The sequence below is a fragment of the Plectropomus leopardus genome, chromosome 2 (genome assembly GCF_008729295.1).
Source record: "Plectropomus leopardus isolate mb chromosome 2, YSFRI_Pleo_2.0, whole genome shotgun sequence".
In the NCBI taxonomy this organism is placed as follows: Eukaryota; Metazoa; Chordata; class Actinopteri; order Perciformes; family Serranidae; genus Plectropomus; species Plectropomus leopardus.
Genome location: NC_056464.1, coordinates 2177444 through 2194952, shown reverse-complemented (window position 1 = coordinate 2194952; position 17509 = coordinate 2177444). Strand labels below are relative to the sequence as shown.

General features: G+C 40.2%; 1 protein-coding gene across 1 annotated transcript in view; it reads left to right on the top strand.

Annotated features, from left to right (window-relative positions):
* The first annotated feature begins 69 nt into the window (after positions 1-69).
* lhfpl4a (LHFPL tetraspan subfamily member 4a) overlaps positions 70-17509 on the top strand; it is a 43431-nt gene continuing 25991 nt past the window's right edge. The window contains exon 1 of the mRNA XM_042497012.1: positions 70-735. Within this exon, the coding sequence (XP_042352946.1) occupies positions 330-735 (406 nt within the window). The 5' untranslated portion in view covers positions 70-329. The remainder of the gene's footprint in view (positions 736-17509) is intronic.

The window sequence follows — 17509 nt, the reverse complement described above, 5'->3', positions numbered from 1 at the left end:
TCCCGTCAGCTGAATCACGCTTCAGCACTCAATTGATTGACTGATCAGAGGGGGAGGACGGAGGGAGGAGGGGGGAGCATTTGGATGTGAGATTACTCCAAAAATATCTAGATCTGCTGGATGATTGAGCTCCAGGGGGAGAGGAGGGGGGAGTCACTGGACCTTTGAACATTTGTTGCAGAGTTTTTTTTTTTTTTGGTTTTTTTTTTTCGTTTAAAAAAAATCTCTCCTCTCTACCTGCGGACAGAGGAGGATAAAGGGAGATCGGGAGTAGAAGGAACACCAGGTTGACGCTGCTGTTCGGGGGGGTTGGGGGTGGGAGAGTAAAAATGCTGCCTTCGCAAGAAACCTCCAAAATCTACCATGACAACTACATGCGCAACTCTAGGGCCATCGGGGTCCTGTGGGCCATTTTCACTATCTGCTTGGCCATCATCAACGTGGTGGTCTTCATCCAGCCCTACTGGATCGGTGACAGCGTCAGCACCCCCCAGGCCGGATACTTCGGCTTGTTCCACTACTGCATGGGCAACGGGAACTCCAACCGGGAGCTCTTGTGCCAGGGCAGCTTCTCCGACTTCAACTCCATCCCATCGGGAGCCTTCAAGGCAGCGTCCTTCTTCGTGCTCATGTCCATGGTGCTCATCCTGGGCTGCATCACCTGCTTCGCCCTCTTCTTCTTCTGCAACACCGCCACGGTCTACAAGACGTGCGCCTGGATGCAGCTGCTGTGCGGTAAGGATGGAAGACACTTTGACTTGTTTCGGGGGAGACAGGGGTGGGTGAGTCGGTGGTGCTCTCAACAACTGAGGAGAGGAGCATCACTATCCCTCCTCAGCTCTCGTGTTTGGCTACACCAGGGATACTCTACTTGTTTGGCTTGGGGGCCACACACGATAACAGGAGACTAGGGGCCAGTCGCAGTAGACCAGTACACATTTAGGACATTTCATGGAATTTGTTTATAGAATTTTAGGACCTTTCTAGGATTTTAGGACATTTTTTGGATATAAGCACATTTATAGGATTTTGGGACATTTGTAGGTTTTTAGGAAATTTCGAGAAAATTTCTAGGATTATAGGATATTTCTTGAAATTTTAGGAGGTGTTTCGGATTTTAGTATTCTAGAATCATAGGACCGCTCTGGGATTTAAGGACATTTCTACAATTTCAGGATATTTCAAGGATTTTGGAGTCTTTCTAAGAATTTAGGACATTTCTTGAATTTTACGAGGTTTGAAACATTTTCTAGAATTTTAAGACATTTCACAGATTTTAGCACATTTCTGGGATTTTAGGACATTTCTTAGAGTTTTGGACATTTCTCGGATTTTAGGATATTCCTAGGATTTTTGGATATACTTAGGATTTTAGGTCTTAGCTGGGACCTCCGTCGCCGGGTATGGGGGTCCTCCACTGGCACTTATTTTGCTAAACTGATAAACTACGTCCTATTTGATGCTGTTTTATGCACTCTGGCACCTTATGTATACTAAAAGTCAAAATTAATTCCTAAAATAATTCACTTTAATTTTTATTATGAATGAGAAAATGGTTGGCTGGCCAACAGGCCACAAGTTGAGTATCACAGGGCTGCACCTTATCTTTTTTATCAGAAATGCCACCTTTGCCCAGATCTTCCACAGGATAACCACAGCAAAGGCACTGATCTGCATGTTCTTACTGAACTGAAAAAATAATATATGTATCACCAGTCATTATTTTGCTGTGTCACTAAACATTTGTTATCATGTAGATGTTTGGAAGCCTTGTTGGCTGGTCCCTCTTTAAAACCACCATCACCCTGACACCATCTTCATCTGACTGGTTGAAATAATGTCTCAAGAGTGTAATTGTGTGGAATTATGATAATGAGATGCCTTCAGCAGCATTGCATTAAAGATCACAGCTTCTATTTTGGTTGCCATATCAGCCTACCAGATTAGCCTGCATTATGCATGATCTGCACATGCATTCCAGTAATGTATCTCCACTCAGTGCATTCATGCATCTGTGCAACACTGGAACAAACTCCATGTAAAGGCTATGTTGTGAATGTGATTGTATTAGGAGTTGCAATAAACTGTAAGATGGACACAGCTGAGGATATCAGAGAGGGACACTGGACCAAAGTAACGCTCAGTTTTCATCTGTGTATGATGCAGTGTTTATGGATTGTGTGTATGGATTAGAAAATGGCTGGGGGGCCACGTTGCACCCTATCTGGGGGTCAACTTGAGTACCACTGATGTAGTAGCCGTTAAATGTGTGTATGTGTTTATCCCCAGGCTGGTGTTTCCCATCACTGAGCGCTGAAACAGATTGTATCAGTTCAGGTGGAGCATACAAGTGTTGCCAGCTCAGTAAACATCAAAGAATCCCCTGGTAGATTCTTAATCACACAAACTGCTAGTTAACAAGATGCGATGAAACTGACTCAAATGTGTTTTAAAAGGGCCGTGTGTTGATGGCAGGTTTTCACCATGTTTAAGATGAGGCTTTTGTTGCGTTTCTCTCTGGACTCTGTGAGATTAGTTCTTAAATCATGGCTTCAGTGTTCTCGCTGACAGGGTACACAGTTGTGTATGTGTGGAGGGAGGGAGGGGGTTGGGAGGGGGGTTAATTGTGCATTGGTGTGGAAGGGCTGACATTATCTGGGAGGAGGTATTGATGGCTAGATTATTCCTTTCCACAAGGCAGCAGGAGCCAGGCCTGTGTGAGTGCAGGACCTTTAGAGATTATCGACTTTTCTCCACACTCTGTGGCTCTGTGTCCTCAGAGAGAAAACAAAGAGAGATCAAAACAAAGAGACATTTGGACAAATAAAGAAATTAAGAGATGGTTGAGAGGGGAAGTAAAATATCTTTAGACAAGAAATCAAAAATAAAAGATAGTTGTCCAACAGACAGGTTTCCTATTTCCAAACAAACAGGATGTGAGCATAACTAAAATGACTCATGGAACTCCAATGAGAAACAATGGCTCATAATGGTAACCCAGAAGCTACGCAAAATTAGCTTCACAGGTAATCTGAGACTGTCCTCCCTCATAAAAAGACACCATAGATCATTTATACTCAGTTTATGCTGCATTTATGTGCTCCTTAGAAGGTCCCATTTCTCAAGTTGGAAAGTCTTTCTCTCTTTGGAGTGTTCATAAGCTTTAAGTCGTGTTGTGAAAACAACATGGACGCTGCTAAGAGGATGTGTTGTATTTTATTGTTCAGAGGATTTAAAGAAGAGTTCACTCCAAACTGAAAATTCAGTCATTATCTACTCACCCTCATGCCGATGGAAAGTTGGGTGAAGTTTTATAGTCCACTAAACATGGGGAACAGCGTTGCATTCGTCTCCCAAACGAATGAAGCCAATTATGACCAGGATTCAAACGTTTAAAAAATGCATAATAAATCCACAAAATGTCTCCATACTGCTTGTCCAAAGAAACCCAAGAGTTCTGAAGCCCAGACACACCAAATTGTTTTGAAAAATGTCACTGGCGTCATGTTTTCAGCCTAAACTATTAAACTAAATAGCAGGTGGCACCTTGTGCAGTTGCCTGAATGCAGTGTATGAATGCATGTGTGAATGGGTGAATGTGACTTGTAGTGTAAAAGTGCTTTAAGTGGTCAAACAACTAGAAAAGCGCTACACAAGTGCAGGTCCATTCATTAACTACTTAAATTACTTAAATATTGCTACACCTGACAGATGCTATAAATAACTTTTTTAACTATTCTAAATCACTCTGTGTGGTCAACAGCTAATAGTTACAACCTAAAACTCAGATCAAACTTCGAAACTAAGGAGCGCTGATCAAATATAAACCAAGATTGTTACTTGCATATTTCTCACCTCAAATGTTTTCAGTAACATGTTTCACTTTACTGTTTAACTGGAATACAAAGTTGTTCCTTGCCAGCCGACCGTCATTGCCAATGTACAAGTTGGCATTATGTTACCCACCAGCGGAAGCGTTTATTGGTCTGATGCAGCGTGATGCATTCTGGTAGTTGTAGATTTTCTACCTGTTGTCCTTTTTTTCTGTTTTCTCTGGTCATGTAGCACAAATTTCATAAGTATTTGCATCTTTCTACTGCAGAGATGTCCTAGTTTTATTATAAGGCCATCTTTTCAGCAGTAAAATACTTGCAACAAAATTTTAAGTTACATAAAGGATGTTGTGGGTCAACGCCGAGATTCTTCCCCTAAACTTAACCACACTGATAGGGGCGCTACTTTAGGAAGCGCTCCTGTGGGTTATATTAGAGGATAGGAACAAACAATGTATTTATTTGTATGGATTGGAAGACTTGTTGTTTTGGCTGTTTAACCATTGAGACTATGACTCCTTAGATGAAGTAAGCAGCAAAAAACTAGATCGTTTCTGATTGAGGATGTCCTCATGTTACCTCTGTCCTCCCCCTGTGCCTCTCATCATTGCTGGCTGTCTGTGGTGCACTCAGGTCCAGAGGTAGCACAGAGGTCCTGTGTAATGCCGTATGTCTGTCATCAGGTGTGTCTCGGGCCATTAGGCAACATAATGAAGGAGAGCTTCCTGTCTGGAGCGTCTCTCAGCAGGCTCAGGGCTGGCCAGTCAAAACTGAATCAGCATCTCCTCCTGAGGGAGCCCAGGCCACACAGAGGCAATGCATATGGAATATAAAACCTTGAGGGAACTGGTGTATTTAGTCTTTTGGTGACCCTTCCTTTTGCAGTCCGCTAATTACTAAGTATTTAACTGGGAATTATTTGGTAATTTATAGTGTATTATTAGGTTATCACAATTGGTAAATAAGTAGGTAAATGCAGAGAAACTACAGAATGGTAACAAACACAGCTTCATTTTACATTGCAGTTTCATCTTACCCACTGAGTAAATTGTCATGTTTTACAAAGTAACGTTTTGAAAGATATTTGGATTAAGTTCATTTTTATTGCATGAAGAAGAGAGTAATCTATTACAAATGATATGGTAGGAACATGGTTATACCATGGTAACAAACACAGCTTCCTTTTACAGTACAGTTTCATTTTACTAAGTAAATTATGAAAACTTCTGTAAAAAAGTACCCAGTATTTAAGACGACCGCAGAAAACTGTTGCTAACAGGTAAGTACAGATGTAGCCATGAATATTATCTATATAAGAAAAAGTACTTAGGTGGAAAGTACTATCTTAATTCTTTGGAAGTACATTATAAAACTTGGGCTATTACTAACATAAACCCTAGATAGCTACAGTTATAACTTGAATTGATGGGTAATAGAGGAAGTGTTTCTATGAAATTCTCACCTTCTTTCTTTTGAAGTATGCAGTTATATCAGAGGTAGTACCAGCATAAACAAATCACAACTATATCCCACAAACAACCATCTTTTATGCAGGGCTCCAGAGTTCGCTACCCTTGTGAATCTGAGTTGTTGTTACTTTTCTACACCTTACCATGTGCCTTTTTTGTCTCAACGTAACCAACTTTGTTGCCTAATCCTAATGATTGTGACAGCGTTGGTTGCCATGTGCAGTTGTTTAAACATAAGTACTGTGCTGCATCATCCCACCATGTGCATTTGTTGATATCACAGAAACGGCATCCAGTGGTTTAAACAGCTGGCGTAGAAGGATACCTAAAATGTCATCAGTAGATGCAGGTCACTGACAGAGCGGCACCGTGTGACAAGTTAGAATGAGAACATGTTGGTGATAATTAACTCACGTTTCTGCAGCCTGTTCTCATTCTGATGTAAACAAACTGCCACTTTGTCAGCGTTTTCATGTAAGATCCTGACACCAAAAGCCACCTTTTGTGTCAGCATAATACACTGTTGGACAGCATCAGCTGAGAACATGACCAGACAGAACTGTTTGCTGTGTTATTACATGGACAGCTGGACGGTACCTGCCACATCTGCGTATCCACTCAGGTGAGAACACAGCAGGATGGAACCTGTCGCGTCTGCATGCCACACCACTGGACAGCGTCAGGTTGAGTTTAGGTTTAGGTTAAGTAGCACGAAGGCCCCTATAGGGCAGGTGGGAGGGCGGAGGATGGGTTGAGCGAACAACAAACTCCTGCTCAAAAGTCCAAGGTTTGTTCAACCCATCCACTGCTTCCCATCTGAATGTGATGGTCTTTTTCTACACCTTACCATGTGCCTCCTTCCCCTAATCCTAAACACGTGTGTGCATTGTTGACATCCCCACGTTGGTTGCCATGTGCTTGTGTTTTCTAAAAATAACCATGTGCAGCATCGTCCCACCATGTGCATTTGTTGACATCATGGTAGCGGCATCTCAGAACATCAACAATGGATGCAGAGGGATACCTAAAATGTAATATATGAACATAGAGGACAACTGCAAAGCGAGAATATGTGACTACTAAACTCAGAGTACATATTTAATTTTACTTTACCCAGAAGGGTTCATCGTTGAATTTACCAATGAATAACAGAAACTATGGATAAACTGACATGTTATTTAATTTTAATTTTATTTTATCAAATCAGTGTTCTATAGTCATAAATAAAGCAAACTTCATGTTTGTTTGAGATGCAGCCAGAGATAATGGCTTCTCCACATCCTTGTTCCTAGGCTCCCCAGGCCTGCTGGTGATTCCCATCGACACACTGAGTATCAGCCGTAGCTTCAAGGTGTGAAACTGAGAACACACTTACAGTGCATTAGTTTTACACTTCTCCTCTCAAAGCACAAACATTCTGAGAAATGTTGTCACATTAGTTCATGATTTTTAACAGCATCCATCTCACCATGGGAAAAAAAGCTTTTTGTCCTTGTGTCTCCATAGATTACAAGGAAGCAAAATAGCACATGCTTTTTCTCATATCCATATGTGAATATAGCACAGGGAAACATGATCTTACTGACGGATAGAATACAGTGTTCGAGAAAGATTCCTGTCATGCTCAGATAATTCAAAAATAAGGAATCATCCATGAATACCATTTTTCCTGTCTTATCTTTCCCTGAACTGGCAAACAAATCATGTGATGTTTGTGACTATTTTAAATGTTGGCATGAGCTCAGGTGTAGGCTCAGTGACCTATAAAAGATAGGTCCCATCGGTGGTTTGCTGGGTCAGTGCACAATAGTGCAGTACAGACGAGTTTGGTGAAAATTTGACTGTCTGCTCCAAAGGTGCCAGAAAATGCTCTGATGGAGAGCTTGATATCCCAAACAACACATTCTTCAGGTACTGAGCAAAGAGAATTAAAGTCCTCTAACTCTGACAGGTCATCAGAGGAAACTCACTGAAAGAACCTTTTTGTAGCACACAGGCTGATTGGACGGTCTTGTCTAAACTCTGCGTGCTGCCAAAGTCATACCATTTCTCAGAGGCTACATGCTGTGCAAAGTCATCCTGAGTATTTAGTGTCACTGTGTTGTACATTATTCACATATTACTCCATCATCCTGTAGCACGCAGGATGAGCTGATGCTGCCTAACTGGCATTTGTCTCATGCTAATTGCATCATCTATACAGGGATGATTTGGTTCTAGTCTTGTGTTACAGGGGTCCCTGACCTCTTTTAAATGCCAATGTTTAAAGCTGCAACAGATTGTTGATTGTCGATTCTTCCATTATTTGATCGAAAGCAATCTGTCCGCATTTCTTAACTGATCATGCAAAAATGCCAAAAACTTGCTGGTTCCAGCTCCTCAAATGTGAGGATTTGCTGCTTTACTTTCTTCATATTTGATGTCAGATGAATTATTTTGGACAAAACAAGATGTGAAGACATCACTTAGGACTGTGAGAAGTCGTGATGGGCATTTTCACTCTACGTTTTGGCACTACATATATGGATGGCTGGATGGATAGATAGATTGATAGACTTTATTGTCACCTCTGTGGAAAATACATAAAATAAATAATAAAAGAGAGCACAGCCTACAAAACAGTAGTTTCCTAATACAATAATTCTGTGTTCATTGCCCCAATGGCATAGGGACTAAAGAACTGGTTTTTGGGACCCTAAATCGATGGCCAGACAGGAGCAGCTCAATTTCTGAGTGTAATGGATGTGAGGAACCTGCAATTATATGTTTGGCCTTCCTCTATACAGCACTGTCAGATAATGTTGAGTTGATTCTGTGACCTGCCAATCGCCTTCCCTGCAATTTTGACAGTCGCACACCATAGGTTTAATCCGGCTGTGTTATCAACTGATGCCACCCATCTGTTTATTATATTGCCTACCTACTGGCAGCATATCATTACATTGCAAAATGTTCCATTTGCAGCGTATCATACTGCTGTGAAAGGTAGCTTTTGGCATTGCTGTCTTATGCTGAAATCATTGACGAAGGGAGACAACTTCAGAATGAGACCAGACTGGAACTACACAAACTATATTACAAACTAGGCATTCCCATAAGTTGAAACATTACCAGAACATATTTGTAAACTGAAAAGTGAATCATAAGCTTTAAAGTCTATAACGTAATGACCATTTCTTTCAATTTAAAATCATCACAGCTATTGTTAATATTGATGAGAAAGGACAACAGCAAATAATGATAACCATCCCTTGCAGCATGCCAGCCCACATAATATCTGTCCACAATGGGAATGCATGTGACGAGGACACAGCTCCGTCTTCTCAGCATTGGCAAAAGCCTCTCAGAAAGAGAGTTGTGTGGTGGCAGCAGTGCAGCCCTTGTGTCTGAGTTGTGTAGGAGAGAGAGAGCTCTTCACTGATACACAGAGACAGAGCAGTAAATTCACTTCCATTTACAGCTAGAAAGACAAAAGAGGAGGAGGGCTTCAGCAAAGTGTTCTGATTGCCATCCTGAATTCACAGGGGAGGCAGAGCAACATGAAGCAAACATCTCTATTATGGATTTCATCTTCTTAAGTATTCTTATGGAGAATATATAAGTAATTTGATGACTTAAGAGCGACCTGCAAGAGACGACAGATAGAGAAGAAAGACATTTAATGGATGCTAAAATGATTACACTGAATATGAGTGAAAAAGAATGACAATAAAGAGGTAAAGAAATCCAACAGATAACAGACAGGATTGAATATATAGTGTATATATGTGTTTGTAAGTGTGCTGCAAACCGAGACCCTGCTACTGCAGAGCTAATCTACTATGAGAGGGGAGACTGCCCAGGGTTTCACATCACAGCAGCCCACTCTGTGTACCCATAATTTTCAGTTCTCTCCCTAGAGGTTAAGCCCAGACCAATTACTCTCTGCGGCATGCAAAACCCATCACATCTGACCATCAAGACTTCCTTGCTGCCAGAGATAGCACAGTGAGGGACGCTGGGATATGAGCAAGTTGTTGTAAATTGGAGTTTGACTTGCAACTATAGACAAATCTTAAACCTTCCTGTTATAAGTAAAAATCATTGAAAACTTGTCTGCATATTTACCTCACCCTGTAAAGCCTGTATAATGTGCATGAGTCGGGTTTTAGAGTGAATCACGGCTCTGAAACAGCTCAGGTAAAAATAGTCAATGATCTCAAAATCAACAGAGATGCGAATAAACTCTCTATTCTAGTGCTGTAAGACCTCAATGCCACTTTCAACACTCTGCTAAATAGACTTTTCAAAAAGTGTATTGGTTTATCCAGACCTGTCCTTCAGTTGCTTTCAATCTATTTAAAGGGAAGGATTTTCTCTGTTTCCCTTGGAAACATTACATCTAAAGAAGCCTGCGTTTTCTTTTGGGGTCCCACAAGGGTCAATTCTTGGTCCACTTATTTTCAACCTACACATGTATTCTGTCATTCCTATGCTGATTTTACACAGCTTTTTGTCTCACTTTCCCAAGACGACCCCAGTCTGGTAAATGAGCTTGTTATATGCATTGATGACGTCAACCACTGGATGTCTCAAAACTTTTAACAACTTAACAAAGAAAAACTAAAATTCTGATAATAGGTCCAAAAGTGCAAAGGCAGGAAATTGAATCAGTATTATCAGCATTTTACATGAATCACAGTGAGCATGCCAGGAACCTAACTTCTAACTTCTAACATTACATCACTACCACCACAGAAAGATAGCTTTCTAACATTTAAAAAACACCATTTCCAAACTAATGTTGCTGGAAATTAATGTATGGACCAAAAACTTGGTCCATACATTAATTTCCAGCATATTAGATAGTTGTAATGCTCTCTTTGCTGGACTTCCTTAAAAGACAACTGGTAGGCTCCAGTTCATTCAGAATGCTGCAGCGAGAGTGTAAACTGGGACTAGGAAAATGGAACACTTCACACCTGTACTGAAAACACTCCACTGGCTGCCGGTACAGTACAGAAGTGATTTCAAAATATTACTGCTTGTCCACAAGGCCCTAAATGGTATGGCTCCCTATATTTCTGACATGATCACTAGCTACAGCCCAACCAGATTCCTCAGATCATTGAGCATGGGTCACCTAAATGTGCCCAATTTATGGTAGAGTGTGACTGTGTGTGTGTGGGAGTGTGCTAGGGTTGACACATGTCCCATATAATACAGGCTCATCCCAATTTGTCCTGTATTTCTGAATGGATTAAGGATAAATTAAGTACTGGTGATAAATTATATGTTTACCAGGTGTGAAGTTCCACTGGGATTGAATGTTTTCATAATTGAATAGCTAAACAATGTTATTCATAATAATTCATGCATCAATTCATCTTATAGCACATAGTTCTGGCCAACATGAATAAGCAGCTATATATGTTTGCTGTATACAATGTTGTGTTTGTCAAACTGTAAAATGATGAATTGCTTGTGTTTGTTAAAGCTTATATTTTTTGCATTAAGTAGTACAAAGACATATGGTCATTGACCTCAGAAGAGATAATGATAAAATATGGTGCAAAATTCAACAATTGAATTAATCACATTGTTGTATTCAATATTGTTTGTCTGGCAAGAAGGCATCACATGGACAGTATGATGGGATAAAATGTGGTGCAGGTATGCCAGTATTAGGCCCTGTGTGTGTGTGTGTGTGTGTGTGTATGTGTGTGTGTGTGTGTGTGTGTGTGTGTGTGTGTGTGTGTCAGTGAGGAAGCAGCCTAATGGAACTGGAGCTGGGCCTAATGATCTTGGGCTGGCTGCAGATGATAGTTTAATCAGCTCTGTGGTGCATCTCCACACCGGGGCTTCTTCTGGCTGCTGGGCGTGAAGGAGCTCTGCATCATGCCAGCAGACTGCAGGACTTCACAACAGATGCTCTCCCAGTCAGAAACAGCAGAGGGACAGCTGCTCTGCCTCAGACCAAATGACCAACACCTAAACTATCACAAAAAGAGAAAGGATAGAGGGAGAAAAATCATGTACAGAACCACATTATTGTGTAGAGTTCTGAATTTAGATTATTTTGAAAGTGGCTAAATACATTTCCAGAGGTTCCATTTCCCCAAACAGACTTTGATGTGTAAGATCAGTGGAGATGTTCTGTAAATAAAAGAGGCTCAAGAAGATGTGCTCATATGCAGAGTGCCAAAATTTAAAGAATGGTTAAATGATTGTTTGGTTTTACTGGTCCCAGAATGAATGTTGACATCTTAATCCATTTCTGTGTGGTGATAGCACTAATTGGGGCCCGAGCACAAACCGTGTGAGGACCCTCTTTGAATGCAAGGAATTATTATTTTTCTTCCCAATGAATCGCATTTTTGGAAGCCTAGACATGCCCAAAAACCCATGAAAAGTGGTATTCTTGTCAGGCCTGGTGAAAATGTTCATTTTTTGGTGGTTTTGGAAACGGCTGTGGCTCCGCAGCGCCCCTAACGTGTAGCCCCAATGCCCAGTTTAACCTACATTTACAAAAATCAGTACACTTATGTAACATGCCCAGACACACAAAAAGCCTCATGGATCCAGCCCCCAAACCTGAGAGGAAATCGACCATTTTGAATTCTGTGCTGATTTTTGTCAATTTTGGGTCTCGTGCTTTGGCAAACTTGTCCTACAGGTTTGATTTCTTGACATAAAACAGGACATTGTTGTAACTTTGATGTACATTGTCTGATCGGCCTGAAACTTTTGGTACGATAAGGGTCCAACCCTGTAGACATCTTTATAACAATATTCACTACTCTTAATAGCGCCATCTACTGGCAAGACCAAGTAAGCCAATTATCACTGGAGTTACATGATATTTCCATGATTTGGTCTACAAATTATGTATACCAAGACGGCATGGAATTTGTGTCTCCTCCACTGCCACCAAATTGCTGCTGGAAGTACTACACCATGTGAAATAGCTCACTCCAGGGTCCAACCTCTCTACGTGCATTATCCAACTTTCACAGTCATGAACGACTGCTTTAGTTGGTGTCTTAGTTGGTGCAAGGGCCCTTTCATTGCTGCTTGCAGCTTGAACATGGTTTTATTCTGTGATGAGCAACTAAACCAAACCAAAAGTCAATGTTATTTTCATAACAGCGTAATGTACTAGTGTTTCTACAATACTATGCTATACTATAAATTGACACGCCATCCCTTAGTGTTCAAAACTGAAGCCTAGGGGGTATAGACAGTGATTTTGACTTGTAGGGCCACCGACCAAGCATCAGTATTGATGGATTGGGACTGACAGTGTGTTGACATATGTGGTTGTATGGGTTGAAAAACCTTTTGAAATAAACAACTGTTTGAATCAGTCATAAACTTTATATGTTGATAACATTTTATTGTCGTCTTTTCAGATTATTCTGCTGCCACCAAGAGGCCAAAATCAGTGAATGCAGCTTTAATGTGCATATCAATAAAGCGTATTTACTTCTCCCCAGTGTACTAAACTTCAGTAGTTCATATATTACATTATTAACAGTAATTGTGATACCTCATTCTATCTCTAGAGAAGTGATCAGAACCACTTAGGACTTTTAATTCAATTAAACTGTCCATGGTAGAAGAAGAACAGTAACTTGTTCTATGGCAGGCCTGGAAATGCATTTCCTCTCAGCCCAACACATGCTGGGAGATAATGATGTAATTGGCATACAATAACAAATTGTCAATCAGTAGCTAATATATATTTATTGATTTTGTGACCATTTAGATTTGTATGCTGGTTTAAAGAGCGAGGCCTCAGGCAGTTGAAGTTTTCTAACGGAATACTTTGCTTCATTGAAACACATTTCAGCTTCACACTGCCTTTGCCTAATACCCCCAAACTCAGGGGTCTAGATTATCGGAGTATCGGATTAGAAGAGCATCTCTTTCAGCTGCTCCTCTCCATTAACATCCCATTTGTTTACCCATCTTACACAGCATTTAACATGGATGTGGGAGGGAATACATTTGACAATGAACACACAGAGGATGACTGGCAAGAAGTCTGTACTTGCAATGTAATGAAGGAAACTTGAAACAAACTTTTTCACAGATTACATATAACACCTTCTATTCATAACAAGATGGATAACAATTTGTAAATCATAGAGAAAAGGGTATGTTGCATTGATATTTTATTTAAGTGATATACATATTCTTGGCGAGGTAACTATATATCAGGTTTTTGGAACTACATAGTCAAAGAGTTTAGTGATATTTTCTAAATTAAAAAAGGTCCTATTTTGTTTGCTGCCAGCTATCAGCAATACCAGAAGTTTTCCTACTGGGTTGCTTGAGGATTTAGGCCAATGCAATGTAAAATACATGTACTGTGAAGCCCGTCGGTGGATGAAATCACTCTGAAATCACTTTTTTTTCTTTAGATATTAAGGTCTTTAGCAGAAGCATTTCCTAATATTGTGTGTTGTTGTTCACTGATGCTCAGTAAATATGTGTGCAATCCTTGCTGTCCTCTAAATGTACGTGGGGTCTAATGTTTGACTTCCAAATTTTCCTTCCTGTTTTTGTGGGGCGATGATTTGGGCCACCTGAGGTTGATCAACATGTCCTCATACATTGGATCCTGTGATATCCAAAGAATAATATTATGTGCTAAACATTAAAGGAAGGGAAAAGGAGCATGGCTGGGCATCATTAGATTAATACAAGTTAAGTTACTTTGGTTAAGTTTTGGAAAAGAAGAATGGTGAGGACATAGCCTAAAATTTGTTTACTCAGAGTTTACAAGGTCCTAAAATCCTGCGTTTTGTGACCCATTCGCTGCTTTCTACTAACTGGACCAGTTCTTCCTTTACTATTATCAGCACACTGGTCACGTGATTGCAACCTTCCAAAATTTTTGAGTAATGCATGTATCATTGGCTCAACATTACATCATATGTACGACTTTTGGTGCATTATTTTTCGTAGTAAAATGTACAAACAGTACATGAGAACAGCCTGTGTTGAGATCTAATGTAATAGTGAGCAAGAGCACATTACATATAAACATAGTTAAATCTTACCCCTAATTTCCACCAGATTCGTGTGCAGTCCAGCTGTGCGCCGTCACGGTAGATGGAGCAAATATATTATACTCTAGTTTATGTGTTAATATCCACTTGCTCCACTGCGTTGTGTATCGACTCCATCTCAGCTCCCGGTGTCTGGACGCTTGCAGATCAGATATGCAGGGCTCCTATTTTTACAGGACGCCTGAGCACTTCGCATAAATTCAGCTGAATTTAACGCAGAGCAGACAGGAAATCAGACAGTGACACAACATTAAAACACCCATTTAATTTTCTGAATAAAAAACTCCATGTTAGCATCTGATTGTATTTCACTTAACTACATCAACAAAATGTCAAAATGAGTGGATCCAGGCCTGTATTAATACAGGTCTCACTACCGACAACAATTTATTGGGAGTTATTGGAGTGAACTGAGTTATTACTTGCTGTACTGATAAAATGTGCGCGATTCTATAATTACTGATTCGGTAGTTCTGTGCCATGTTGGACTCAAACTGCAACCTGTGGGAATTGACAGATGAGGGAGCACAGAGTAAAACCGCAGTAAATGCAATACACATGCAAACGGTGGAAATCCTGGGTTAGGAGATTGTAAGACGTGGTTCTTGTGGAAAACACCTCAAACATTGATACAGTTTTATCAATGTTTATCTGGATAAACGATACACTGCAGAAACATTGTGCAAACACAAAAAAACACTGGCACAAAATTATACAGACCCAGAGAAAACAATCACCGTCTGGATGCTTGCATGGAGCAGCATCAGCTTTCCACACACAGCAATGCTCGAGCAACTGGAAGTAAACTGAGCTGCAAATCAAGAGAAGAACATTACACAACAGATATGATGACGCAAGCTTGACTCTTGTTTAAAATGGCCCCTTTGCTCTAATGAGCCCTCACCGTTTCTTTTCTGAAGTGACCTGAGACATGTGTGACGCTGACTGCTGAGTCTAATCTGGTGTTTGGTCCGGGGCAGATGATGATACATGTGTGAGCCGCTCTGTGTGTCTGCAGCCTTAGACACAGTTCACTGGACCCTCCAAATCCAACATTACATAAAGACTCTCTATATTCAGAGTTAATGGCCTATTTTGGGACACATGCTACTCGGAAAGCAGTTTGTATTTTTTTTTTCAACACCACTGCATGCTTAGTACTCCTAAACTCGAGAAAATAACAAGGTTGGTAATTCCATTGATGTCCTGCAACATCTGTAAAACAAACAGCAATAGAATGTTTTATTCATATATCCCGTGTACTATATACAGTATGTGTCAGCTCCGTCCTTCAGGCAGTATTGTGTTTATCTCCTCTGTGACTCAGAGTTTCTCTCTGGTTCATTAGTGCTTGACATTTTTTGGAGTGTGTTAACTGGACCAACATGGATCACTCATCCATATGTTACATGACACATTTTATCACATTTTTTTCATTCAGTGTAAATCAATGGACAGGCACTGGAACAAGAAGTGTGCTGGTGATGTATTTAGTCATCAAGGCTTTTAAGAGCACAAATGTTCAAATCAGCGGGGGAAATCTCCACAACAGCACTGACATCATCGTAGGAGGTCAACAATAGAAGGGATATACACTCTGAGCGAGCTAAAGAAGTGAGAAGAAAAGATGTTAGCATCTTTAACTGGTGGCAACTGCCAAAAGTCACCTGCCAGTTTCAAAATTTGGATTTGATCAAATTGTTATATGGAAGTTAAAAGTTTATTTCTAAAGGTAACAATGCTGCAATTGACATTAGGTCTTCTGTGGTCATCTGTAAAGGACATCGATAGATACTATTCCAAAACCTTTGAAACCGGAGCAAATTGGTTTGATTTCTTTCAAAAACATGGCAAGAAGGAAATGAGCAACTTCACAAGACATTGCCCAAAAGTTAGCAAGAAACTACTAAAAAAAAAGTCAAAAGAAAATGACCAAAAATAAGAAAAAAAAAGTATTAAAAAAAGTACAAAAAACAACAACATGTTCAGAAATGTCGATTCTGCTGTGGTCCAGGTCCATACTTAAATGTCTGACAACATTCACACTCATTGGTAGCACCTGCCGGCTAACTTTACATAAAATATGATTTGGTGATCTGAGATGTGGGAAACTCCCCCTTCATTAGTCAAGTTCAAGTTTCACCTGACAGCCAATTTACCAGTTTGTACCAAGGAATCCATATTGCTGTGATGTTATTCATGTTTATATGCCTGACAGACACAGCACGTTGACTTGCAATTTAACCTTGAATCCTGAATCCTCAAAGTGGATATCAATACAGTCAAAAATAGGACAGTGGCAATAAAAAACAACCCCCCCCCCCCCCCCCCCCACCACCACCATTGTGGAGTGCTGTTCTGCCTGTAAGACATGCAAAGGCATTTGCAATTTGTTGGAAGGAACTAGAAATTCAGATCTGTTGTGAACAAGTGCCCACTGGTTTGAGGGTTTGCACATGTTGTTTTGAGAATATTCATCCCCATTTGAGAAATGATTAAGCAATTGAGAAAAACTGTAACATAAAGGGGCAACTCAGATTTTAGGTTTTTACCTTGCTTTTAACAACACGAAATAATGAATATAAACTTTGCATTTTGTGCCACTCTCTCAGTTGTGTGTGAATTGCCACGAGTGACAACAAGAGTGGCAGCAAAGCCTCTGTTTCTGGATGTTGAAAGCTGCAGAGGAGAAGAGTACTTTGCCAAATATTTTCCATAGTTGGAGCCTTTTTGTTGACAATTGTTGTAGGAGGCATCAAGAGAGAGGATTTTTAAAAAGAACTCTTAAATGCAAATTTTTGCATTTTTTCAGCATTTCCATAACAACATGAGGACTTATTAATGCCCCTCCTCACCTATCATAGTTCGTAATCCACATGTGAAAATCCAACAGTGTCATTGCACCGCTGCAAGAAAATGAGCAAGTAAAACAAACACAAGTCTATGAAGTCGTGTATTTACTGCTGGAAAATTTACAGTCTTTAAAGAGGCCATGAGCTGCAGTGTAACAAGATTTAAAAAAATATTAAATAAAAGCTCAGGGGCTCAAAAGAGGAAATAACTAATCTCCTCTCTTTGTGTCTTTCTCAGTGGAGCTCTCTCAGAATATGAAACACACATCAATTTTGTTATAGTTTTTTTTTTTTTTTCA